The sequence below is a fragment of the Eptesicus fuscus genome, chromosome 2 (assembly GCF_027574615.1).
Source record: "Eptesicus fuscus isolate TK198812 chromosome 2, DD_ASM_mEF_20220401, whole genome shotgun sequence".
Classification (NCBI taxonomy): domain Eukaryota; kingdom Metazoa; phylum Chordata; class Mammalia; order Chiroptera; family Vespertilionidae; genus Eptesicus; species Eptesicus fuscus.
Genome location: NC_072474.1, coordinates 30315854 through 30341885, shown reverse-complemented (window position 1 = coordinate 30341885; position 26032 = coordinate 30315854). Strand labels below are relative to the sequence as shown.

Genomic DNA, 26032 nt, shown 5'->3' with positions numbered 1-26032 from the left:
AAATGTTCATTAAGTGATAACCTTATATTTAGTGCAGTACTACAAGTTGTGGAAAATCCTAGTCCTCAGGGAACTTCTGTTCCAATGGGAGAAACTGGCCTTAAAACAAACATTAACAATGCAGGAGCGAATTGGAGAGTCCTGCAAGATGATGAAAATAAAACTCACTTTTCTTAATGTTGGACCTCTGCAGAAATCAGTTGGGACAAATTGGACATGGAGCAGATATAAGGCCAAAAATAGAGATGAGCGGGAGAGGGGTGGTAGGAAGGGAGGACAAAGATAATGCTCCCAGTTGTGTTGGAGGACTGACATAATAGAGCTGTTATTGTTCCCTTTCAAATAACCTGGCTTTCCCCAAATTCAACTTTTAGTTCACAAGTAGGTATTTTTCTTTTGAGAAGGGAGGGAATAGGCAAACTTCGAGTTCAGAAGATTTGGGTCTATCCTCTGAGTCTGGCTGGGGCATGAGACACATTCAAAACTCATGTTCAGATTCTAAAAATAAAAATCCTTTGACTTAGTTCAAAACTCTCCTTTATCTGTGGTTTTGTTGTAGAAATCTTGTGGGACCAGCTTCTGTCACTTCTTGTTGGCTGCATGTTTTTTAAATTAATCTGTGGTTAAGCTGTTAAATGATTAACTGCTAATTACAGGGATTTTCCTTTCATTTATTTAACAGTAGCAACATATTTGTTTGTTTTTCCCTCTCCTAAAGTCTCTGTTGAACAGAAAGCATTACAACAAGTGTAAATACAGTAATTTAACAAGAGGTATCACCACAAACTAACACACCCACTGTTTTCATTTTTCTTGTTTTCCCCTAGTTTGTATGTCCATGCATAGGTATTTTTACCTAATTACAACCATTCCATTGATACTATTATATAATTTGATTTTATCCTTTATTTTATATTACAAACATTTTTCACGTTTCCATAGACCTCATGATTATTATTTAACCTCATGAAATTCGTGCACTGGGGGAGGGGTCCCTCAGCCCAGCCTGCCCCCTCTCACATACTGGGAGCCCTCAGGGGATGTCCTGCTGATGGCTTAGGCCCGCTCCCCGTTGGGAGCTGACCTAAGCCCCAGTCTGGCCTCCCTTTGCAGGAAGCAACCTGGCTGATCAGGGGAAGGCACCAGCCCCATCACCCCATTGCTGCAGCCACTGCCAGTCACCACAGCCGCCAAGGTATTTTCATCAACACGGACTCCAGTCCCTTCACCATGAAAAAAATGACAACTTTCTTTAAGCATTTTCAAGATGTGTCTTTCATAGGCTATGACATTTCTTTCTTTATTTTTCTTTTTATCCTCACCTGAGGATATGTTTCCATTGATTTTTTCCCCTTCCCTTCAATCCCAGGCTCGGCCCCTTCCCAAGCCTCCGATGGCCAGCTGGGAGTGACCTGGGTGTCGAGGAGGTTCCTGGGACCCAGGTATATATGCAAATTAACTGCCATCTTTGTTGGGTTAATTTGCATACTCATTCTAATTGGCTGTGGGCATAGTGGAGGTATGGTCAATTTACATGTTTCTCTATTATTAGGTAAGATGGCTGTATAATATTCTACACAATGGATGTTCCATTATTTGAGTTAGCCATTTCTCTGTTGTTTGCCTTTGAGATTGTCATCAACCTCACTATCATTCAGCTCATCGATGTAGATGCAATTGTCACTACACCTAAACATGTCTTTTGAGTAATTGTGTTTTGGAAGATGAAGTAAAGAAGCAGCTTTAGCTACATGGTGTCTACCAGGTAAAAAGATGGTGCCCAGTCTCTACAAGGCCATGTGTAGATGGTTGGTAGATAATAATTATTCCTATGACAGGATGGACATATCACCAATAGTTTGTAACTAAGATAACAATGACATTCATTTCCATGATTAATGACCAAAAGAATTAGAAATACTACATGGTGCCACTTCTGGCTTCCTCTTTCCTGTCCCCTTATGGCAGAACTCAAAAATGGGGACAACATTGCTAGTACTTTTTGCATTAGGGTACTAATTAGCATCTCTTAATTTGGCTTCTAAGCATCAGTGCCTGAGGCCAAGAGGAATGTACTGTTCTCCAGGCAGAGGGAAGAAGGACTGCTGTTGTCTTTAGTCCAGCGGGTGGGGGGCAGTGGGAATTGTAACAGGTGGGCAGGTGCGGAGCAGAGGGGAGGGGGGGAGGGGGGAGGGGAGCAGCGATATCTATAGCAGATGAGGGAGGTGGGCTACGGTGGTCAGTCTGGCCCTTTCCGTATCCTCCCGCAGAAAAGAAGCGAGTCCAGGAAGAAGCATTTCACACTTTGCAGGAAACGAAGAGTTGCGGGGTGGGGGTGTCACGGGCGCTGGAAGGAGAAGGCTGCGAAGAAGTCAAGGGAAGGAGTCGGGGCGAGCTCCCAGGGTCCAAGAGTTAGGGAGCCGGGCTGAAGGCCGACGGGGGTGGGCGAGTTGTGCTTGCTGCTGGCCGGCCTGCAGGGTCTCCTCCCTGGAGCAGAGGGGACGCCGCCTGGAGGGACCCGGGGAGGCTCGGGGCGGGCCGGGGGCGTGGCGCGCGGGTGGCGGGGCTGAGGGTTGGCCGGGGCGCAGGAGGCAGGGCCGTGCGCCTCTGCTGCCAGAGTCCGGGCGCTGTCCCCTGGGCGCGTCCGCTGCCGGATCCCCACGCAGTTCCCCGCACAAGTCCCACGGGCGAGTGCTGCCATGCTCCTGCTGCTGGCGCTGTGCTGGGGGCTGCCGCTCTGTGCGGGGTCGCTGGGAGAGGCGCGGAGCTGGGGTGACCCGTCGGAGCAAGTAAGTGGAAATCCGGGGGGACCCAGGGAGGGCCCTGGGCGCTGGCTGTTGTGCCTTCCCACTGCCTCCTTTGGGCGCGTGGCCGCTGGCCAGGCTCCTTTGACCAGTCCTGGACGCCACGAAGGGAGGGACCACCCCATATCCTGGCACATTGTCCCCCCTTTTCTTCTTCGTTCCCCAACCTTCTGCGCGGGATCTTCTCTATCCATTGGTGACTTGAGCAAGAGCCTGGACGGGGAAGTTTCCTGCAGAACTGTGCCTGGGACTTCAGGGGCCTGCAGAACCAAATCTTCTTGGCTCCTGTTATCTGCGCACATTTTCTGCTAGTTTTTTTGTTGCCATTTCCGAGCCAGAGTCCTAAGTTAATTAATGACGAGGATCTTCTTTAAGAGGCTCTGTGGGGTAGTGTGCCTGTCACTGTTGCTCCTGGCTGTTCAGAGAGAAAGCCCAGTCTAGGGAAAATTCCAAACTCCCGGATGCCTCCGCGTTTCCACTGTGAAAACCGGGAGAACACGACATCCCAGCAGGTGGCCGGGGACCAGCAACCGAAGGGTCTCAAGTCTCCTGGTTACTATTCTGTGCACCTGCCAGGGTTTGCGTTTAAATGGCCTAACCTCACAGGTGGATGCAACTTGCAAGCATGAAACCTCAATATAGTGACAGATGAACAGAAAAGCTTTTTGCAAAAATATAAAACAAGTTCGTATGGATATCAGTGTAAAGACCTTACAAGGAGAAATGGCTCTGTCCCAAGCAGACAGTGCATACCTACACCTCCTGGTGCTGTTTACACATATATCACTTAAAGTTTTAAGTTGTTTCGTGTGAAGCATGTTTTCACATGAAGGGAGAAAGAGGTACGTAGGCATATTCCTCCTCCCCCTTTTCCAGCACCTTGGTTTGCAGAGCAGATCCCGATGGAATCTGCCTAAACATCAGATGATTACGTTCATGTGGACTCTGCCTCATGGATGTGCTTCCTGAAAAGTGGAAGAAATGGTCATTCTCTTGTAGGGTTGCCAGGAGAAATAACCCATAAAAATTCCTGGAGTCTGTGCATGGAGTGGGGAAAGTGCAGGTTGTGGTTCCAGAGAGAAAGGCTGGTCTTGGCCATTTATAGTTGTGTGGCCTGGACAAGTAGTTGAATTCCCTGCCTCTTCTTTCTTTCCTGTTGATCACAGCAGGGAGTAGATCTCCTTTTGAGAATACTCCAAAGTATTCAGCTGCTGATCTGTGTAAAGGTATACAGTGGGCACTTAATAAATGGTAATGTTGTAGTAAGTGGTTAAGGAAGTGGGCTTGGTTCCAGGCTGCTTGGATTTGACTCCTGATTCTGTCACTTACCAGCTCTAGGACACTAGGCACCTTACTTGGGGCCTCAATTTCCAATTCTGTAAAGTGTAGGGAAGAATAGGGTGTTCAGGATTGAATAGCTGGTAGACTTAAAGTGCTTGGAACAATGTCAGAACTTAATGCTGGCACTGGCTGGTAGGCTTGGGCAGCTGAAGTGCTGAGGAAAAGAATTTAGGGTAAAGATCTTAACATGTTTTCTGGGAGGATGGAGGAAGGAGAGTGTGGGAAGAACTGAAACAAAGATTCTGTTTATGAACTAGGAGGAGGGATTAAAGCTCTAACATCTGCAAGTCCAAGTAGGCTTTTACCACTCTAAACTCGCCCGCATAACAGAACATGGGCTTAGTGATTTCATGCTGTCTTCAAGCCATGGTCCTATTCATTCATCTTGATAATGACTCAGAAAACACACACCAAGATATAGGGTCCTGTGAAAACTAGCAATTTTACCTCTTCATCACTGCTCTACTAAAATATTTATCTGATATTTATTTATTGTTATATAGGATTTAAGAGCATGGGCTCCAGTATCAGACTTCCTGAGTGTTAACATCTGAGCTTTGATTTCCCCATCTCTAGAATGTGGATGATGAAGTGACTTAATAAAAAGGATTTTGAAAATTGATAGAATTAATAGTATACTTAAAACTGAGAACAATACCTAAAAATGTAGTGTGTGCTCTATTCTCAGAATTGTGGTTTTCAAAACTATATGTAAATTCAAATTCCCACCCGCCCCCCACCCACTGGACTAAATTCAATTTGTCTTATATAACTGGATATATATGTATTTGTCAAAAATAACTGGATATTAAACTGCATTGCAATTTCTAAGAAGTTCTCTCATTTGTCATTTACCTTTAATTGGAGGTATTATAGTAACACTTTGGATTCAGATTCTTTTCTCACTTTCCCTCCACCTCATCTGTAAACAATATTACCCATAGTAGGACTACTGTGAGCAGTGTTTTTCAAACTTTGGTGTGCAAAAGGACACTCTATTCACATTTCTGAGACCTCCACTCCCATCAGTTTGGGTGGGGCCCAGATGATCTTGATGCTGGTGATCTGTGGACCACACTTAGAATAATGCTGCTTTCAGAAATTAATATTAAAATTGAAGTCTCTTGTATAAAATCAGCCTGCTACAAATTTATCTGTTTTGTAAGTTTCAAATTGATATAGTTTCTTTAAATAAGGATAGCTATATTCCTGTTATTACAAAAGCAGTTTTTTAATTTATAAAAGAATAATCACTAATTATTAAAGGTCCATACTATCCCAGAAAGTTTGCTAGGAGCTCTATGTAAAAATAATAAAAAGCAATTAAATATATGATTAAAGAGCAGTCCAAGTGGAGCCAGACTGCCTGTGTTCAAATCTGTATTGGCTGTGTGTTCTTGGGCAAGAAACTTAAGCTCTCTGAGTCTCAGTTTCATCATCTGCAAGCCAGAGTTGTTAATAGTTTTTACCCACAGACAGGAGTAGATATAAGTTTTGAGAGAGGAGTAAAGTTTACACAATTTGCGGGGCCCTCTTAAAGCAAAAAAATATCAATGCATGACTACAAATTAGGTGCTAAGTGAACATTTATATAGGATGTTAAGTAAGTCACAGCACATGATACAGCTGACAAGCTGACAAACACCACAAGTATCACTCACTGATGAGGGACTGTGCCAGTGAGGGGTCCTGAAACTTATTATATTTTATTAGCTTCTAAATAAAATATTAAATATAAACAGTAAACCCACTTTTGCTCTTATGACTGTTGTGAGGATTAAATGAATTAATTCAGGCAAAGCACTTGCCTTTAGTCATAGTCACTGTTTTTAGCACTTATCTACAGCCTAGTTAAGCAACCCCCCCCCCCCCACCACCACCGCAGGGAGAGTGTCAGTGTGCTACTTAACCAGGGGAAGCATGGAAATCCAGCCAGAGGAGTGACATCCCAAGTTCCTGTGTGCAAGCGGGAGCAGAGCACAGGTGTGCTGATACCAAAGGCAGCTCTCAGTGACTCCTCCAAAGAGCAAGCCACTTTCATATTGACAAGCTCCTGTAACTTGTTTCAATGCAATTTTTATTTGTAGTCAGTCGTTGGCAAATAGATAGTGTTTAATATATGCTTGTGCGACCATATCGATTGGGGTGAAACATTTCTAATTCCCCAAATTAAGAATTTCTGGAGTTTTAATTTTTCATAATCTCTCACTCAGAACCAAACCTCTTTGCATTTGGGAAAACACAGAAAATAAGACAACTGTTTTTTTTCTTCTTTTTGTTTTTTAAATCTCTTTGAAAATTAAGTCAGTAGAAGATTGTGTGAACTCCAGACCACTCAGTAATGTCTTCTTTATGTGCATGGGTGGGATTGTTCAAATAAGGTGTAGAGTTGAATGGGGAAGGTGGATATTGTGGGAGAGATTCCAGAGATCTGCTCACTACCAAACCAGCATATCATGTTTCTCTGAGGAGGGTGGGAGTGCGCGCGCGCGTGTGTGTGTGTGTGTGTGTGTGTGTGTGTGTGTGTGGGTGGGGGGGTGGGGGAGGGGGGGACAGGGGCGGAGGTCCTAAGAATCAGGTGATGACTTGTAGTGACTTCTTGTTCCTAACTAGCCCTCTTCCCAGAGCCTAGATCTCAACCACTAAGCAGTCTTGCTTACCGTGCATCAGAGTTCCACTGGAGGACCCAGGAAACCCTTTTTAAAAAATATATATTTGTATTGATTTTAGAGAGGAAGGGAGAGGAAGAGAGAGATGAAAACATCAATGATGAGAGAGAATCATGGATCGGCTGCCTCCTGGGATTGAGCCTGCAACTCGGGCATGTGTCCTGACTAGGAATCAAACCATGACCTCCTGGTTCATAGGTTGATGCTCAACCACTGAGCCACGTCAGCCGTGTCCAGCAAACTTTTGTATTTAAGGAACAGCAGAGTCTATTTAAATAGATGGGGCCAAGAGATGGAGACTTGAGCTCTCTGAGGAAGGACAGGGATCCTGAGCCTCCTCATTATTTTCCTACAAGCAAGGTCCATGCCTCTTGTTTTTCACAGTCAAAAGAAACAATGACTGGCTAGCTGATTTTTTTTTTTAAGTTGCCTGGAAATTGTTTGGAATTTTAGCCCCAAAATGAACTTTCTTCTTTCATTACTGAGATTTTAGGCATCCCAAATTGCAAATGCTTAATAACTAAACAACCTGCAGCAACATTACTCTAAAGGAAGAAAACTTTTGTGTAAGTGATATAGAATTACCCACCTGGGGATCTTCTCAGGCGAACTGTCCTCAGCCCAGGTGGTAGATGGCACCTCCAGTGCTTTTCCAACCTGAAGCCTTTGGTTTTGTGACAGATCCTATAACACATCTCTGAGGCAACTGACTCCTGGGTTCCTGGGTCTTGGTTTCAGGATTTTTGAATGCCCTCAGATGTTGGGGCCGACTGGTAGATGAATTCTCAGTACAGAACCCTCTAGGAACTCAGGACCAATCACTTGATGGTGTGTGGCTGAGCCAAGTGCAGTGTCTCTTGGTTCTGTATGGGACCTAGAGTCACAAACCCAGTGACATGAAGGTGGAAGGCGAGAATCCTGCTTTGATGTCTCCGTCAATCCGGGTCTTTAGAGCATCCACACCAAAAGGCAATATACTTGCTCTATGTTTTCAGAGTCTCTTTCACCACAGGTAGAATTAGGCTTCACTGCTTTCCTCTCTTCCCCTGCTCTTTCCCATTTATGGACTTTTCAGGATATTTCTCTTCTCTTCCATTTGTGATCCAGCACTGTGATGGATCCTGGGAAAAAAATAAATCTCTGTTAATCAACTTATAAACATTTAAGCAGTGCCTGCTATTTTTGACCTATAGTTGGCCGAACTAATGATGGGCTAGATGGGGGAAATTGTAAACTCTATATTTACATTCCTTGTGCAAAGGAAATCTTCAGCCACCCTTCTGCCTCCTGGTAGTGAATGCTACTTGGTCCATAGGAGTTGAAGAGGCAGTGGCAGACCTTTGAAACTGACCATTTTTCACATAGTTCCTGTATTGAACCTGATTCTCTTAAATTCTTCCTTCCCTTTCATCCCACTTCAACAAACATCCTACACAGCTAGTTGTAGCCACACCTTCATCACAAAGTCTCTCATGGTCGCTCAAGAACATAGTGCATTCTCTTTTCCATTTCCTTTTTTTATTAATTTTCTTTTTAAGAGAGAGAGAGGTACGGAGAGGGAAAGAAAGATAGAAATATCCACGCTCGACTGGCTGCCTCCTGCACACCCCCTCCTGGGGATCAAGCCTGCAACCCAAGCATGTGGCCTGACCAGGAATCGAATGGGCAACCTCTTTGTGCAAGGGATGACGCTTAACCAACTGAGCCACACTGGCTGGGCACAGCTTATATTTCTTAATAAACGTTGTGGCCTGGCCATTTTCTATTCTAATGCTGGAGAGATCAGTTCAGCTTAGGAAGGCCAAAAAATTTTATTTGTGCCAACTCTTAAGTCTATGATTTGGAGTCCCAGGCAGGTTGGTGGAAGCTCTAAGATTACTATGCGTAGCAGTCCTTGACATTAAGCTGGAGTCACTTATCTGTCCTTAACCCCCACTCCAAGATTCTTCTAATGCAATAAAAGTGATCAGGAATGCTTAACTGAAAACAATGATGACTACATTGGTGTTATTTCCACTTCAGTCCTAGCTGGCACCAGGAAACTGCATATACCGGGAAGCTTTGATTCTGGTTCAATCTAAGTTTAAACTTGGACTGAAGTAAAGCCATAATGACCCCCTGAGACGTCAGATAGTCATCTCAAAAATGAAAAACCAACTTCTCTTGTTCTCCTTAAAGCTTGTTTATTTTCTTAAAAAACTTATTTTACAAAGGAGAGAACTTCAAAGAAAATACTTTAGATCAATCAGAGAACATAATACCTGAGAGAGGCCGGGCTTTCCTTCGGATCATAGTTCTGTTAAGTGGTCCCCAGACAATTTCACAATTTTAGGATGGGAAGGCCAGAGATGAATCTGCAGAACTGATAAAGACCTTGCCCAGGATGCTTATTGTGGCTTTCCTTAAACAGTTTCACATAGCCCACCTCATTTTAGAAATAGAAGCCAGTATCCTCCTAGTAAGTGTTTGGTTCTCATTTGGAATCAGGGAAGATGTCAATCTAAGTCCTATATTATTTCTTTGAATTCCAATTATAATGGTAATTTACAATAGGATATTTTTTTGGGGGGTGGGGGAGGCCCAGGGAGAGGATGGAGATTAAAACAGTTTCTGTTATACTTTTAGTTTACAAATAGAAATATCTTTTTGTGATTTCTAGTAAAAGAAATAAAGGAAGTAATAATGGCTAATTTGTCAAAAACTGAAGTAACACAGAAAAGTTTAAAGGAAAGGAACTCAACCACCCAAAGGTAACACCATTAGCATTTTGGTTCACATTCTACACATACAAACACTTATACTTACAACAATGAGGTCATGTTAGATATAGTGTTTTGTCACTTGATTTAATCACATAAACATGTATCACTAATATATCCATCAGGATCGGCTAGCCAGTGATGGCGAACCTATGACACGCGTGTCAGCACTGACACGTATAGCCATTTCTGATGACACGCGGCCGCTGAGGCGGCCGCATGCCGAGGATGAAACATTTGCTGCTCCTGAGGATGAAACATTTGCGAAATAATGTTTTTTCCTCAAAGTGACACACTACCCGAGTTATGCTCAGTTTTTTTTGCGAAGTTTGACACACCAAGCTCAAAAGGTTGCCCATCACTGATCTAGGCTATACTGTGGTAACAACACCCAAATCTCAATGTCTCAGATGGCAAATGTTTATTTCTCGCTTATACAACTTGTCCAACTTGGGTTGGCAGGGGAGGAGATATGCACGTTGTGCTCACTCGGGAACTTGGACCAGTATTACACATCTGATGTTGAACCCTTGGTCCAGAAGTGACAAGTGTTGCTTACATTCATACCTTATTGGCCAGAACCATTCAGATGGCCTTACCGTGCCACAAGGGGACCAGGAAATGCAGTACATCTGGCAGAGAGCTAGAGAAATATTTGTTGAACAGCACTGAAGTCCAGTAAAATGAATATTTATTGATGTCAATAAATATAGAACTACATCGTTATTTTAAATAGCTGTATTCTAACCAATCTGTGTATCACAAAATATTTAACCAAACCACTTTTTAAGGGTAGTTTAGGCTATTTCCAATTATTAACAATTGTTTGAGTTCCAAAGAATTTTCTTGTATATTTGTATGGTGGGAATGTTACAGCCACTGGAAAAACAGTTTGGCAATTTCTTGAAAGTTAACTTTACTATTCTACCCAAGAATTCCATTCCTAGTTAACTATATGAAGGAAATAAAATCATATACCCAACATCAAGATTTGCATGTGAATTTTCATGCAAGTTCCATATAATAGCCCCAAAGTGAAAATAATTTGAAGTCTATCAGCTGATAAGTGGATAAACAAAATGTGGCATATTCATACACTGGATATTATTCAGACACAGAGAAGAATGAAGCATGAATACATGCTACAACATGGAACAATCTTGAAAAGATTATGCTAAATGAAAAAAGCTAGTCATAAAAGACAGCATAGTGTATGACTCCACTTATATGAAATGTCCAGAAGTGCCCATCTATAGAAACAAAGGAGATTGGTGGTTGCCTAGGACCAGGCAGAAGTGCAGGGGTTGGGAGCTGACAGCTGAGAGGTACAGGGTTTCTTTTGGGATAACAATAATCTTCTAAATTGATCATTGCACAACTCTACAAATATACTAAAAACATTGAATTGTGTACTTTAAATTATACCTCATAAAGCTGTTAAAAAGAGATATACATAAGACTTAGGCATATTTTTCAAGTGTTGATCTACATTGGCAACTTGCCTCCAGAAAGAACGATTTATACTCACAGCAACAATAGTTCACAGTTCAGTTATTTAAACAGTGATTTGCCATGAGTAAAGTTCAACAACCAGCTAGGACTTTTAAATTAGTCCAGAATGGCTGGTTCATTAGTATGATTTTTGAAAATGAGGATCTTATCATCTTCCCATGCTCCTCCTCTTCATGTGGGAAAGTGTAGCAAATCATCAGGAAAAAACAAAATAAGAAAATTCAAGTTAGTTCAGTTTTGCTTCCAGAGTTTTCCTAGTTTTGAGTTGAATATTCGAGTAAGGCCAAACACATTTACTTACTGTAATGGATACAACAGCAATGAACTTATTTTCAACCCCAAATTAAGTGAAGCAATACAGATGAACTTTCTGTTCTTGTCATTTCATCCATACTCCTCTAACGGATTTAAGGTCACTCAGAAAACGAGGTAATATGCCATCATGGGTTCAGCAGTCAACCAAGCCTGGGAGGGATTAATTCAAGTTCTGGCCTAGAAGCTTTCTTTTCAGGATAGATAGCCCTTTTTGGGAAGTTCAATTGATTTTAACCTCCTCATGTAACTAACTTCTTTAAGAATGACCTCACAATCATATTTCACGACTCTTCTCTTTATAGGTTGGACTCAGGGTCCCGAGGCAACTCCGGCTGTTGCAAAGGCTGGTATGTATATTCATGGTGCATCTTACCTCTGCCCCCTCACTAGTCTGTGTATTTTGAACCAGGCACTAACTTTGTTTATAGTTCCCCCAAAGCTTATAAAGTTGCTTGTATAAGGATTTTAACATGAAACAGTGTAGCTTTTATAAGATTTTATTTAAGTGGAGTTTTCTTTCTGTTAAGACACCTGATTATTTCAGTAGGATTATAAGGACAAAGTATGACGTTTTAAAGGCCTTCCTAAAAAACACACACACACCTAAATTCACCTTTACTTTTTTTATGACATTCTTATACAAAAATAAAGGCCTTCTTGTGAAACAAACAACTAAAGCGAATTAAGAATTCACATTTGTAGAGTAAAGCTTCATGTGATATGAGTTGAGCAAGGCTCTCAATGCATGTTGGAAGCTAACAGATTTGAACTCAGGCATTCACTCACCAAATAATTTTTTGAATGCTTCCTATTTGCCCCACACTGTTCTAGGAATTGGGTACACAGCAGTGAACAAGCCAGACCAAAGACCCTGCCTGTCATAGAGCTTGATTTCTAAAGGGGGGCAGAGATAAAGTAAACAAATAAATTGTAGGTGTACTAGTAATGGGGAAGATGACAAATACCAGAACAGAGGAAGATGGGGGGACCTTACACACATTTGCATCTATGAGATTTCTGATGACTACTTTCCAGTGAGTTCCTATAATGACAGCTAATGTGTACTGAGTACTTACTATGTGCCAGGCATTGTTCCAAGTGTGTCATGTGTCATAGTTCAAACACCCTTGCCACAATTTTTTGAGGCATTTTATAGATGAGAAAACTGAGCTTTAGAGAGATTGAGTAACTTCCTCTAAACTGCACAGTTAGTAAAAGGGGGAAGAACCAGAATTTGAGTCCTAACAGTCTGGTTTCTGAGTCTGTGCACTTAACTAATACACCAAACTGCCTTCTCAATTATATGTATTTTTCTATTGATTATTACGTTCAGTCAATATTACCTCACCTGGACTACCTCTAGCTATTCTTTCATTTTATTTTATTTCATTTTAATATATTTTATTAATTTTTTACAGAGAGGAAGAGAGAGGGATAGAGAGTTAGAAACATCAATGAGAGAGAAACATCTATCAGCTGCCTCCTGCACACCCCCTACTGGGGATGTGCCTGCAACCAAGGTACATGCCCTTGACCAGAATCGAACCTGGGACCCTTCAGTCCACAGGCCAAAGCTCTATCCACTGAGCCAAACCAGTCAGGGCTAGCCATTCTTTTAGATGGTGAGACATACTCCTCGTTGTTGGCACACCTTAATTTATTAAGCATTCTATTGATGAATTTTCAATTTGTTTCCAGATTTTTTCCCCTTCTGTAAATACTGCTGCAAAAAAACTTTCTGTTTATTCTGTTATATGGTTGATTTCAACATAATGTCCTAGATTTTCAGTAGAAGGATCGCTGGATCAAAGTGCATGTACATTTTAAATTATGATAGACTAGAGGCCCGGTGCACAAAATTCGTGCACGGAGGGGGGTTGTCCCTCAGCCCAGCCTGTACCCTCTCCAATCTGGGACCCCCTGGGATCGGGCCTAAACGGGCAGTCAGACATCCCTCTCACAATCCAGGACTGCTGGCTCCCAACTGCTTGCCTGCCTGGCTTCCTGATTGCCCCTAACCGCTTCTGCCTGTAAGCCTGATCACCCCCTAACCACTCTGCTGCCAGCCTGTTTGCCCCCAACTTCCCTCCTCTGCCGGCCTGGTTACCCTACCCCTAACTGCCCTCTCCTGCAGGGTTGATCACTTCCAACTGCCCTTCCTTGCAGTCCTGGTCCTTCTCAACTGCCCTCCCTTGCAGGCCGGGTGCCTCCCAACTGCCCTCTCCTGCTGGCCATCTTGTGGTGGCCATCTTGTGTCCACATGGGGGCAGGATCTTTGACCACATGGGGGCAGCTATATTGTGTGTTGCAGTGATGATCAATCTGCAGATTACTCTTTTATTAAATAGGATAGAGGCCTGGTACAGGGGTGGGGGCCAGCTGGTTTGCCCTGAAGGGTGTCCCTGATCAGGGTGGGGTTCCCTTGGGGCGTGAGGCGGCCTGAGCGAGGGGCCTGTGGTGGTTTGCAGGCCGGCCACGCCCCCTGGCAATGCAAGCTGAGGCCCTGGTATCTGGAATTTATTTTCCTTCTACAATTAAAACTTTGTAGCCTGGAGCAGAGCCAAGCCTGGGGCTCCCTCTGAGGCCCGCAGCCATTCATTTGTGTTGGGGTTATAATTGAAACTTTGTTGCCTCAAGCGGGTGGGCCCGGCCAGGGTGTGCGGAAAGCTTTGCTTCCCCTGTTGCCGGCGGCAACCCTGGCCTGCTCTCTCAACCTCCATTCTGCCGCCATTTGTTTGAATTTGTTTACCTTCTATAATTGAAACTTTGTAGCTTGAGTGGAGGCTTAGGCCTGCAACAGCTGGCAGAAAGCTTGGCTTCCTCTGTTACCTAGGAAACCTTGCTCTCTGTGGCTGTAGCCATCTTGGTTTGGGTTAATTTCCATACTCGCTCTGATTGGATGGTAGGCGTGGCTTGTGGGTGTGTCGGAGGTATGGTCAATTTGCATATTTGTCTATTATTAGATGGATGTTTTCAGACTACTTTTTGAATGCTGTTACTCTTAATACTATCTGTATTAACTTCATTTCTGTCAACAATAATGAATATGCACATCTCCACTAACAATAGATAGAATTGCCCTCTTTTGATTTGCTTGTCTCTTTCATTGTTCTTTTAACTTCAATTTCCCTAACTACTTAATGATGTTTTTCCTATACATTCTTGTCCATTCAGAGTAGTTCTTCTGTAAATTGATTATTTTCAGGTCCTTTACTCATTTTTCTCTTGTATAGTTTTATCCCCTAATTGTCAGTATTTCAGATATCTTTGTTTGTTATACATACTCTGTCTTCTAAGTTGGAATAATTCTCTCCTAAATATGTCATTTGTCTATTAACTATGTTTATGGCATATTGGTCATTTGAAAATTTTAAGTTTCTAAGTAGCAAATAAGTTTATCTTTTCTTTTTAGCCTTTGAGTTTTCATTCTTGGTTACAAAAACTTTCTTAACCCCACGACCGAGACTGTTTATGTAATTGCCCAGATTTTTTTAGAAATCTCAGGAATTTTTTGTTGTTGCTATTAATCCTCACCCAAGGATATTTTCCCATTGATTTTTAGAGAGAGTGGGAGGGAGGAGGAGAGACTGACAGAGAGAAACATTAATATGAGAGACTCATCAATTGGTTGCTTCCTGCATGCAACCTGACCAGGGCCAGGGATCAAGCCTGCAACTGAGGTATGTGCCCTTGACCAGGATTGGAATTGAACCCAGGACCCTTCAGTACACAGGCTGATGCTCTATCCACCAAGCCAAACCAGCTAGGACTTGAAATCTCTAGGAATTTTAAAAGTCTTTCTTTTATATGTATTATAATTTTTTAACATGACCCTTATTTGCCCATTCAATTGGTATCAGAATGATCTTTCCAGCAGACTTTCTTTTACAAATGTCTTCAATGATTCCTCATCACCTGTAGGATTAACTATAAGAACATGTGAGGCCCTGTGTGATTTGGCTCCTGCCTGACTCTGTAGCCTGTTTATCCTATGAATCTCCTTATATATTACTAGAGGCCCGGTGCACAAAATTTGTGCATGAGGGGGGTGTCCCTCAGCCCAGCCTGCACCCTCTCCAATCTGGCACCCCTCAAGGGATGTCCGACTGCCCGTTTAGGCCCGATCCCATTAGGATCGGGCCTAAACGGGCAGTCGGACATCCCTCTAACAATCCAGTACTGCTGGCTCCCAACTGCTTGCCTGCTTGCCTTCCTGATTGCCCCTAACCGCTTCTGCCTGCCAGCCTGATCACCCCCTAACCACTCCCCTGACAGCCTGATTAATGCCTAACTGCTCCCCTTGCCAGCCTGATTGCCCCTAACTGCTCTCCCCTGCAGGCCTAGTCACTCCTAACTGCCCTCCCCTGCAGGCCTGGTCCCCCTAACTACTCTCCCCTGCAGGCCTGGGTCCCCCCCAACTGCCCTCCCCTGGAGGCCCGGTCACCCCCAACTTCCCTCCTCTGCTGGCCTGGTCACCCCTAACTGCCCTCCCCTGCAGGCTTGATCACCCCCAACTGCTCTCCCTTGCAGGCCTAGTTCCTCCCAACTGCCCTCCCCTGCTGGCCTGATCGCCCCCAACTGCCCTCCCTTGCAGACCTGGTCCCTCCCAACTGCCCTCCCCTGATGGCCATTTTGTGGCAGTCAGCTTGTGTCCACATGGGGGCAGTCATCTTTGACCACATGGGGGCAGCCAGCTCGTGTGTTGGAGTGACAGTCAATTTGCATATTATTCTTTTATTAGATAGGGTTAGATAGGATAGAGGCCTGGTGCATGGGTGGTGGCTGGCTGGTTTGCCCTGAAGGGTGTCTCGGATCAGGGTGGGGGTTCCCTTGGGGTGTGGGGCAGCCTAGTTGAGGGGCCTGTGGTGGTTTGCAGGCTGGCCACGCCCCCCAGCGACCCAAGCGGAGGCCCTGGTATCTGGGATTTATTTATCTTCTATAATTGAAACTTTGTAGTCTTGAGCAGAGCCAAGCCTCCTGCTCGCTCCCTGGCCACAGCCATTTTTGTTGGGATTTATTTATCTTCTATAATTAAAACTTTGTAGCCTTAAGTGGAGGCCAAGGCAGGCCAGGGAAGGCGGAAAGCTTGGCTTCCTCCATTGCCGGGAAAACCCAAGCCTCCTGCTCTCTCTGTGGCCGCAGCCATCTTGGTTGGGTTAATTTGCATACTCGCTCCTGATTGGGTGGTGGGCGTGGCTTGTGGGTGTAGCGGAGGTATGGTCAATTTGCATATTACTCTTTTATTAGATAGGATACTCAGCCATACCACACTAATCTGAATGTCCTCTACTCTAATTAATGAATAACATGTGGGTGGTAACACCTGGTACTCATTATCACTGCCAGCTCATAGACCACAGGGATTTGCTTAATTTATCCTGAATTATTTAGATACCCTTTTTGTGAAGCTCTTTGACAAACACAAAAAATGTTTATAGTTTAAAAAGCAGGGGTGTCTTTGTGCCTAAGTCTCCATGGTGCTTAAGAGATACTGGCCTGGTTTCCCTAAAAGAATTGACTGCCATCATTTCAACTACCAATGGGAAGGGCCATGTGTAGCATCTCCATCATAGTGGATATTCTAAAATCTGTAGACTGAATTTGTTTTAAGCAATTGTGGTGAGAAAGGTAAACCCAGAAATGATCATCATGAAGGAAGTTTATATTCACAGATTTGTAGGAACAGGAGCATAGCACACCATGCAGGGCCACACAGGGAAGCCAGGATCAGTCAGGAGGCAGAGGGGCAGAGGGAAAGCATGGCTCAGAGCCTTTATTGTTTTTTTGCAGGAAGGAATTGGTGAGTAACCTTAGGATTGGATAGCTTGAATAATTTTGGCAGGCTCTGGGCTATTGAGGTGGTCCCTAGTTATCTGGGGGTGTTTTAGGGCAGACGAATATTGGCTGAGTGTGTGAGAGTTTGATAAATGAGGTGTTTGGGAGTATGGACTCTGGACTGATTGGTTGTATATCAAAGGTGTGCTCACAGGGGAGTTGTTTGTTATCTCTAGGAATTAGCTAGCACTGGGATCAAGGCCCCAAATGCCAGAGCAGCAAGAATATAGAAAAACAGAAAGTATAGTTAATACAGCAGGTAGCATGGTGCTGGGTGTCATTACCTCAGAGGGTTTGTTATACATGTGTCTGGCTCCCTACTCCCAACTTTAACCACCATGTTTTATCCTTTTTAGGAGCTGTATAGAGTAAGTTTTTCTCCTACAGAAAGGTGATAATTGCATTTTATCTTTCTCCTCTTCTGAACATGAAATATTGCTATGTAGAATTATTATCACAGATAGGCAATCCAGGGCTGATGTCACCTTCTGTCTACAGGAGGGTAAATTATTTCTCCAAGGTGATAAATGCAGGTGCCTTGTTAGGAAGGTGCCTTGTCTGGAGGTCTTCTGCTTCATGCAATAACATGGGCTCTGTTGTTTTTCTTAGCCACCTGCCAAGCCTCAGACTTTTCCTTTATATAGTGAGGGGGAGCCCATTAGATGATTTCTAAGGTTTTCCACCACCTCTAAAATTAATTCTCCTAATGATCACTAAAGAACAGTGAGACCAGAATAAAATAACAAAAGGTTAATCTTCTGGGATGTGGCTTGACTTCTGGCAAATACCGTCACAAACATTCCTCAGTTACATTTTCAGATGGCATCTTGGGTAATTCAGGACATCCTCTGGGTGGCTTGATTTTAAGTGACTCACATGAGTCACACAGAAACGTCTGCTCCCTTGAGAAGCTAATTAAGACACTCCCTGCCTCAAACTGCTTTTCCATCTGTTTAGCTTTTGTAGAAAAATAATGAAGAAATTATTATGTCACAGGAAGACTTGATTTTTACCCTCTATTTTCCAGTTGACATCTCCAAGCAAAATGAGTTAAATATAAAAATAGAAAGCATGTTGGATTTTTAAGAACTGTGTACTGGGAAAAATTGAAGCAACAGTTTTATAGCTTTCTTTTTATGACACACTTTCATGAACCTCAGCCATTCCAAGTTTTGTACTTAGCTTTTGGGGTTGTCCATTTCCTTATGATTTGACATACCTATCCAATATTCTTCTCACAATGTACCCTTCTTTCTAATTAAACTGTTCTGTTCTTTGTTCCAGAAACAAAGCATAATGTGGTTCATTTCTACTTCCATGAATTTTGTGTTTCTAGAATGTTCTTTTTGTTTTCTTTCACCACATATAAATTCTATGTCTGTTTTAAAACCCTTTCTTACTTCTACATACCTCACTGATTTCTCTTTCTTCTGAAAACTGTAAGAACTTATAGCTAATAAGTTAAAAATATATATATCCCTATCCCTTTCTATGTTGCACTTTCTTCCCAATGTGATTGTAGTGCCTTGAGAGAAGGAACCATATGTAACATTTCTTCCCCATCATTCATAGAATTTAGTCTATTGTAGTGTTTAATAAATATTAGCTTATTAACATTTCCTTTTCTTGGGGTATGTATTTTTCTTTAATTGTTCAAGACTCAGAAAATCCAATTAAATTCCATATATTTTTTTATTTTTACTCTATACTGAGAGCTGTGAGTGAAAAGAAAAAAAGAGTAAGTCTCAGTCCCTGTTTTTCACATGTTTACAATCTAGTAGGGATAAGGATAAGGGATGGGTAGCTTGAGGGAAGTGGGGGACAGCTTTGTACATCATTAATTTCAATAGATTATAGACTGCTGTAACAGAAAGGCAAGGGCTATGAGTCAAAAGTAATAGCAGAGGCTCCTATGGGAAAACAGTAACTGGGCAAAAGCAGTAAAACTAAAATAGTTTCTTAAAACTTTCCTCAGCCTGTCTTTTAGATCCATAACTATGACTCCTGTTCTTGATGTAATATTGTGGAAAATTCTGCTATATCCATAATCTTAATTTAAGGCAAAAGAAGATACCATAGTATAGGTAAACTTAGTCTTTTGTCAGGTGTCTCTAATTTTCACATTTAAAGTTCAATGAAATTATAATTGATAATTATCTTATAAATAATAAAAAATCAACATGACATCGAAATAGTCACAGATGTACCAAGCAAAGACTATTTTAAAAAATTCTTTATTGTTTAAAGTATTACATATAGTATTACATATGTCTCCTTTTCCTCCCATTGACCTCTCCCCAGCCACCCCCACCCCCAGCACATGCCCTCACCCCCCTAGTGTCTGTGTCTATTGGTTATGAAGATGACTTTTAATTATTTTAAAAATAGTATGGGCAAGGACTATTTACTGAAGGCTAAATTATTTGGAATGCTATGCAGCTAGAGTATATACTCTTATCTAAGATATGAACTTAAAAGGATTTTTCCCCAATAGTACTATACTTTTATGTAAAAGAGTTAAATGATAGGTTGACAAGAATTTTTGGAAAATGTCAGAATATGACCACAGTGCAGAACAGGATCAGCTTAATGTCTATGTCTTGAATGTGGACAATTTAATGGATGATCACTGAGGTTCACAGGTAAGTTTTGAATTGGCAACAAAAGACTGAGTTACATTTGGCATACTTCTGGAGGTCTGTATTTCACTGGCCATCTAATAATGATCACCGTGGAAAGCTTAGAATTGTCAGGCTCCTCCATGAATGCTTGATGAAAGAGGCAGGATTGGAAGTCAGAGACTCAAGGTTCCTGAGCTAGGTTTATTGCCGGGGTTCTTGTTCCAGCATTACAAAGGGTTCAGCAATCTGGAGAAAGGCTGTGCGTAGATTAAATAAGAGTCCAAAGACAAAAGATAATTTTGAAAGCCATTGGGGGTCAGAGGAGCTTCAGCTAAAGGAGCTAAAGTTTTTTCTTGTCTCAGGATCCTTGCTTTTTATTAACACAATTTATCCTAAGGCAAGGTGGAGACAAACTTCAAAGGGTAGGGTTTACAGAAGCATTGTCAGATTGGGGAATAGCCTATGGCTGTTCAGGTGTTTGGCCAACAGGAGGCAATAACATATAGATTAAGAAGCCCTGAGCTGTCTGGCAGCAAACAATCATCCTGTTCAGGTTTGGGGGAAGTGCCTTTTAGCCATCCCAACAGGTGATTACATATGTGACTCAGCCCTTATTGAGTCCCCAAGTTTCATCAACCTTTTGATGAAACTCTTGTAGTTAAGACATGCTGGAATTGGCTTCCGACAGTTTATCACCTCCTACCTGTGTGGCCTTTGGTCACATTGGTAAAGTAAGAGGATTGAACTTGAGAATTTTATTATTTATATTTGTCTTTATAATTTACACTGTAACTTCTTCTGATAGGATTTCAAGGGTATTTCTAATATCCAGAAGTCTAGTTCCCCAAACAAAACAAAACACATAGAGATCAGAAATAGCATAAAGTTAAGAATAAGTGGCAAAATGACTAACTCTCACTCAAGCGCAAGCGACCCTACAGTAGTGTTACAAACCGTAAAATGTCTAAAGAGACGAGGCAGGAATTCCAGTTTTATGCTGTATAAAAATCTTCCCTAAACTCAGTGGCTTTAAAGCCAGAACCATTATTGCACCATTTGTGGGGCAAGGTTTGGGTAGGGCTCAGCTGAGCGAGTCTTCTGGCCACATGATGTGGATGGAGCTCGCCCAGTGCTACTCAGATGGCAGATGGGCTGATCTGGAGGCTTCATTACAGCTTGGCTCATGTGCTGGGCTCTGGGCAGGAATGGCTGTAGCTGGGCTCCACTGCCACAGCGACTGCAGAGCCTACACATGGCCTGTCCAGCATGACAGTCTCAGTCTAATGTGGTAACTCAGAGCCTCCAAAGAGCGTGTTCTGAGAGACCTGGATGGAGTTGGTGAAGTTTCCTGTGACCTGGCCTGTTAGTCCCATGGCATCACTTCCAGTGGGTTCTCTAGGTGAGGCAAGTCACTAAGGCCAGGATTCACAGGGAAGTGAATAAAACTCCAGCTCTCAAAGGCACAAAAAGCAAAGAATCTGTGTCCATTTAAAAAGATGATTTTTCTTTCTTTTTTAAAATTGTAGTAAAATACTCATAACACAAAATTTACCTTAACACTTTAAAGTGTACAGTTCAGTGGTATTAAGTACATTCACACTGTCATGCAACCATCACCACCTTCAATCTTCATAACTCTTTTCATCTTGCAAAAGCCCATAAAGCATTTGTCCTTTTATGTCTGATTTATTTCACTTAGCCTAATGTTCTCATGGTTCATTTGTGTTGTAACATGTGTCAGAATTTCTTTTTTTCCTTTTAAAGGCTGAATAGCATCTCATTGTCTGCATATGCTACATCTTGTTTGTCTATTCATCTATCAGTGGACACTTGGGTTGTTTCCACATTTTAGCTATTGTGAAAAGTGCTGCTATAAATATAGGTGTGCAATTGTGGGCACTTTTTATCTAGTAGAACAGAGGACATCAATGAGGGAATGGGCTGGGAATAAGGAAAAATCCAGTAAAAACACAGTGAAAATGGCTACTGGGTATCAGCCTCAGTGTCAATGAGACAATTGGGATTGGAAGGGGCTGAGGAGCTGGGAGTATGGGATATGTATGGGTCTGATCTAAAGAAGCACCAACACTAGAGCCAGCAGCTCCTGATCATGCAGGGATGCACAGCTAGAGTGGTCCCACTTTGTGTTTCAGGAAAAATGGGCATTATGGATTTTTATGCGACCTTTCCTAATTTTTAAATGTCACCAAAACTTTTAAAGATTGTGCAAGTCAAATAAAAAAGTCTATGAGCTATATAATTTGAGATCTCTTCCTAAAACACACCAATATATAATGATGGATATCAGGGCCTTATCTATTCAAATAGTGTAGACTAGGGATCAACAAACTTTTTCTTAAAGGAATAGGTACAGCCCTTATCAGAGTCTTTTAGGATAAATTTAATTAGCATAAGCTTTCCCTTTTTTGGGTTCTAAATCCCCCAGTACTTTCTGGAGCTCAGTGTTGATTCCCATTTTACAATAATGTGATTGTACTCCAAATGGGAAAGTCAGGATTATAGTGTCTTTAAGTGGGTATTGAAATTAATTTGAAAAATGAGAACTTCTTTAGGCATGCTTTGATTTTTGATCAATTTGGTGATTCTATAAATGTGACCTAAATGTTTATAACAGAAAAATATTATATACTTCATATACTTCTAAAATTCCAATAATTCATTAAAGAACTTAAGTAATGCATAGTGTCAGTTAAATTGGAAATATTAACTGTGTGCATTTGTTAAAGTTAGGCCAGAAGATTTGTTCCTATGTCATAAACTGGTTATTTAACCATGGTTGTCTTACAAGTGGAGGGAGTAAAAAGTGGAAAAGTCAGGAAAGACAAAGACAGAAGTAAAGAATTACATGCCTCTGGGGGGTGAGGGCATATATGGGAGTGGGGTGGGGAGGGGCAATGGTAAGATATGTACACATATAATACCTTAATTAAAAAATAAATAAAATAAAATAAAAAATAAGTTTTGTGTAAAAAAAATAAATAAAGTGATATTTGTATGTAAAAAAAAAAAAAGAATTACATGCCAAACTCTCCCAAATTGGAGGTTATTTCTCTTATGGAAAAAAAGCCCCACTTTTCCCCCAAATGGCTGAATCATGGTTTCACACATCATTGAAAATACTGTGTTTTAATTCCAACAGAAAACCAAACCTTTGATGACAGAATTCTCGGTGAAGTCTACCATTATTTCTCGCTATGCCTTCACTGCGGTTTCCTGCAGAATGCTGAATAGAGCTTCTGAGGACCAAGAAATTGAGTTTCTGATGCAGATTCCAGCCGCAGCTTTCATCACCAACTTCACTATGTAGGTGACATGGTCAGAGAGCCCGGAATGAAGATTTCTGTGTAGGGTGGACAGGGTGAACCTGAGCTGATGTGTGTGGCCCACAGCCTTTGATCTGTGAGAATTTATTTCCCAGTGGATGATACATGGACTAGAAGGTTGATTCCCTTTTTCTTTCTCTCCCCCTTTCTTCTTTCCCTTCTCCCTTCCTCCCTCTCTCTGTTCCTTTCTTCTTCCTTTCCATGACCTCTTCCTTCCCTCTTTCTTTCTCTCCTTCCCTCCAACAAATGAATATCCACTCCAGGCCAGGCCCTCTTCAAAGTGATTGTCCACATCTATGAAAGAGAAAATGCTGCTCTGCACTAGAAATTTTATAATAATAATAAGTAAACAAATCAATACATGAGATCATTTCAGACAGTAGCAAATGCTATAAAGAAGGCAAACAGAATTGAGTGGGGCTTGTTTAGGTAGGGAAATCAGGGAGATGGCTCAGAAGAGGCAATGTTTAAGTTGAGATCTGAAAGACAAGGTAGCATGAAACCTTGGCTATGTTAGATATAGTTCTTCTTTTCCCAGTGGATGGTAAAGATATGCAGAAGAGGGGAGGTGTTTGGTTTGAATTTTAGGCCTGGGCCTAAATTTCAGATTTATAGATTCAAGTTGATGGATTATCATGGAAGTTTGTCTGAGCAGATCTGCTGATTTCTTCCTGAAGAATCATAGAGGCACCTCAAGTTGTGTCTTAACATTTGTACCTGTTGAAAATTGCCCTAGAATGAAACGAATGATTCAAGGGTAGTGCCCTGGGTTGGAATGCAGTTTTTGCATATCCAAGAGGCAAATAAAAATATTTTCTACTGTTGTCATGGTTATGAGATCCATGCATTTGTCTTGGAACTGCAAGCTGCTAACACAACTGTCTTTTACTTTCAGGCTAATTGGAGACACAGTGTATCAGGGAGAAATTACAGAGAGAGAAAAGAAAAATGGTGATAAGGTAAAAGAGGAAAGGAATAAAACCACAGAAGATAATGGGTAAGTGCTGTTTAATTAATGAATTACAAATTCACTTTAGCAAAGTGTCAAATTTTCTACCTTTTTGCTTGGCCATCTTGATCTCTTTCTTCCTTCAAATATTTATTTTCTTATTTATAATAATAATAATAATACACCTGGTTAACAGCATAATAAATAAGGATTTATAGTAAAAAAGAATATTTTAGCACTCCCACTTCCTAGGAACATCCATTTCTACTGTTTCTGTAGTTTTTTTATCTCCATAACTCTAAATATTATGATAGTCTTGGTTTTTACAAATTTCTTGATAAAAATCAGATATTATTTGTTGAATCTATACTGTGAAATAATAGGATTTCAATTACAATGCTTCCATTCTCCCTCTGTGTTCCAAATTTTTACATTATTATTCCTTCTTCTTACATCCATTTTAGCAGTTACACCATCTTAGACTAGCCCTACAATCTCCTGCATTTTACCCTACCTTTCTGATTTCATTCCCAGCACCCATCTTTTCTTATCTAATAATTTACTTTTTCGTTGTCAGAGTTACTAACATTTAAATTCTAATCTGTCACAATATTTGTATTTTTTGTTTTATCTATAAACTGAATCTAAACACTGAAAACCCAGAAATAACATTTACTTTTAATAATACATAAATAACATTAACTGTAGAGCCATTCAATATACTAAGATTCTATTTCCCTCTCCACCAGCCTGTTTGGAGAAAAGTGATCTTAGTATCTAGATAAAACATTGTGAACATGTAAGCTTGCATTTTGTTCCTTAATAAAAGGATGTAGCTTTGAGAAAGCTTGTTCTCTCAATTCATAGACTGTCAGAAACTTTGCTGTTGGAAATCCTACTATCGAGAATGAAACATGTGAGTTATGGGTTCACTTTGTTAATGAAAAGGTCCACAGTTTCAGATAAGGGGTTGTTGGCCACAAAAGTCCACATTTATCTTAATTTTGTAGCTCCTCAGGACAAAGAACCTTGAGTTTGCTTCTCAGTTCAGGCTGATATTAAATGTTTTACACACAGCCCTGCTTTTCTTTGAGCTTCCAAACACTGCTTCATTTATCCACATTCCACCCTTCCCCCAATCCTCTAATGACCCTGTGTCTTTCTTTGTTTGGCAAAATGTTCCATGATGTTTCTGGTATGTAATCTCCCTTGCCACAGCAGGTTATTAAAACTTAACTTAAAAAAGCAACACTTTTATTGAATTTATTGGGGTGATACGGGTTCACAGAATTATACAGCTTTCAGGTGCACAATTCTATACCACATCATCTGTACACCGTATTGTGTGTTCACCACCCCAAGTGGTCTTTAATCAGGATTGCCTTTTCTTATAACTCACAGATCATTCAGAGTCATGCCACAGTTTAGTTTAGTTGGATCAAGACCTACACATTTCTATTTTTTTTCCTGGAGTTTCTAATTGATTTTCTTACGAGATAAAATTTAATTTTGTCACAATTAACATCTAGCAAGACACATAACTCATTTGAAATGGTAAGTGAACAATTGTGACCGAGTTTTGACAAGCAGTGAACCCATGTCATTGTCAACAGCAGCTGGAAGGTATCACCAATTGGGAGACACTTCTTGATTTCTGAGCTGTTAAACATGACAGAACAGGTGTCTCCAGACCATGGAAGACTGCCACATCATATTTTCCTGGTCACATAACATTTACCTTGGGACATCTTTTTATTTTTACCTGGGCTGGTTTCATTACTTCTTGTATTCCATAATATCTTGATTTTCACCTCCACTTTGCTCAAGTGTATTCTGTAGTAACTTACTCAAAATGAGTGTGTGAGAGGCATACTTTCTGAGAC

General features: G+C 41.4%; 1 protein-coding gene across 1 annotated transcript in view; it reads left to right on the top strand.

The window, feature by feature from the left end:
• Positions 1 to 2664: 2664 nt before the first annotated feature.
• The window catches only part of ITIH5 (inter-alpha-trypsin inhibitor heavy chain 5), an 87629-nt gene continuing 64261 nt past the window's right edge, over positions 2665 to 26032 (top strand). The window contains exons 1-4 of the mRNA XM_028130937.2: positions 2665 to 2789; positions 11703 to 11747; positions 23017 to 23180; positions 24096 to 24197. Coding sequence (XP_027986738.2) covers positions 2700 to 2789; positions 11703 to 11747; positions 23017 to 23180; positions 24096 to 24197 — 401 coding nt within the window. The 5' untranslated portion in view covers positions 2665 to 2699. The remainder of the gene's footprint in view (positions 2790 to 11702; positions 11748 to 23016; positions 23181 to 24095; positions 24198 to 26032) is intronic.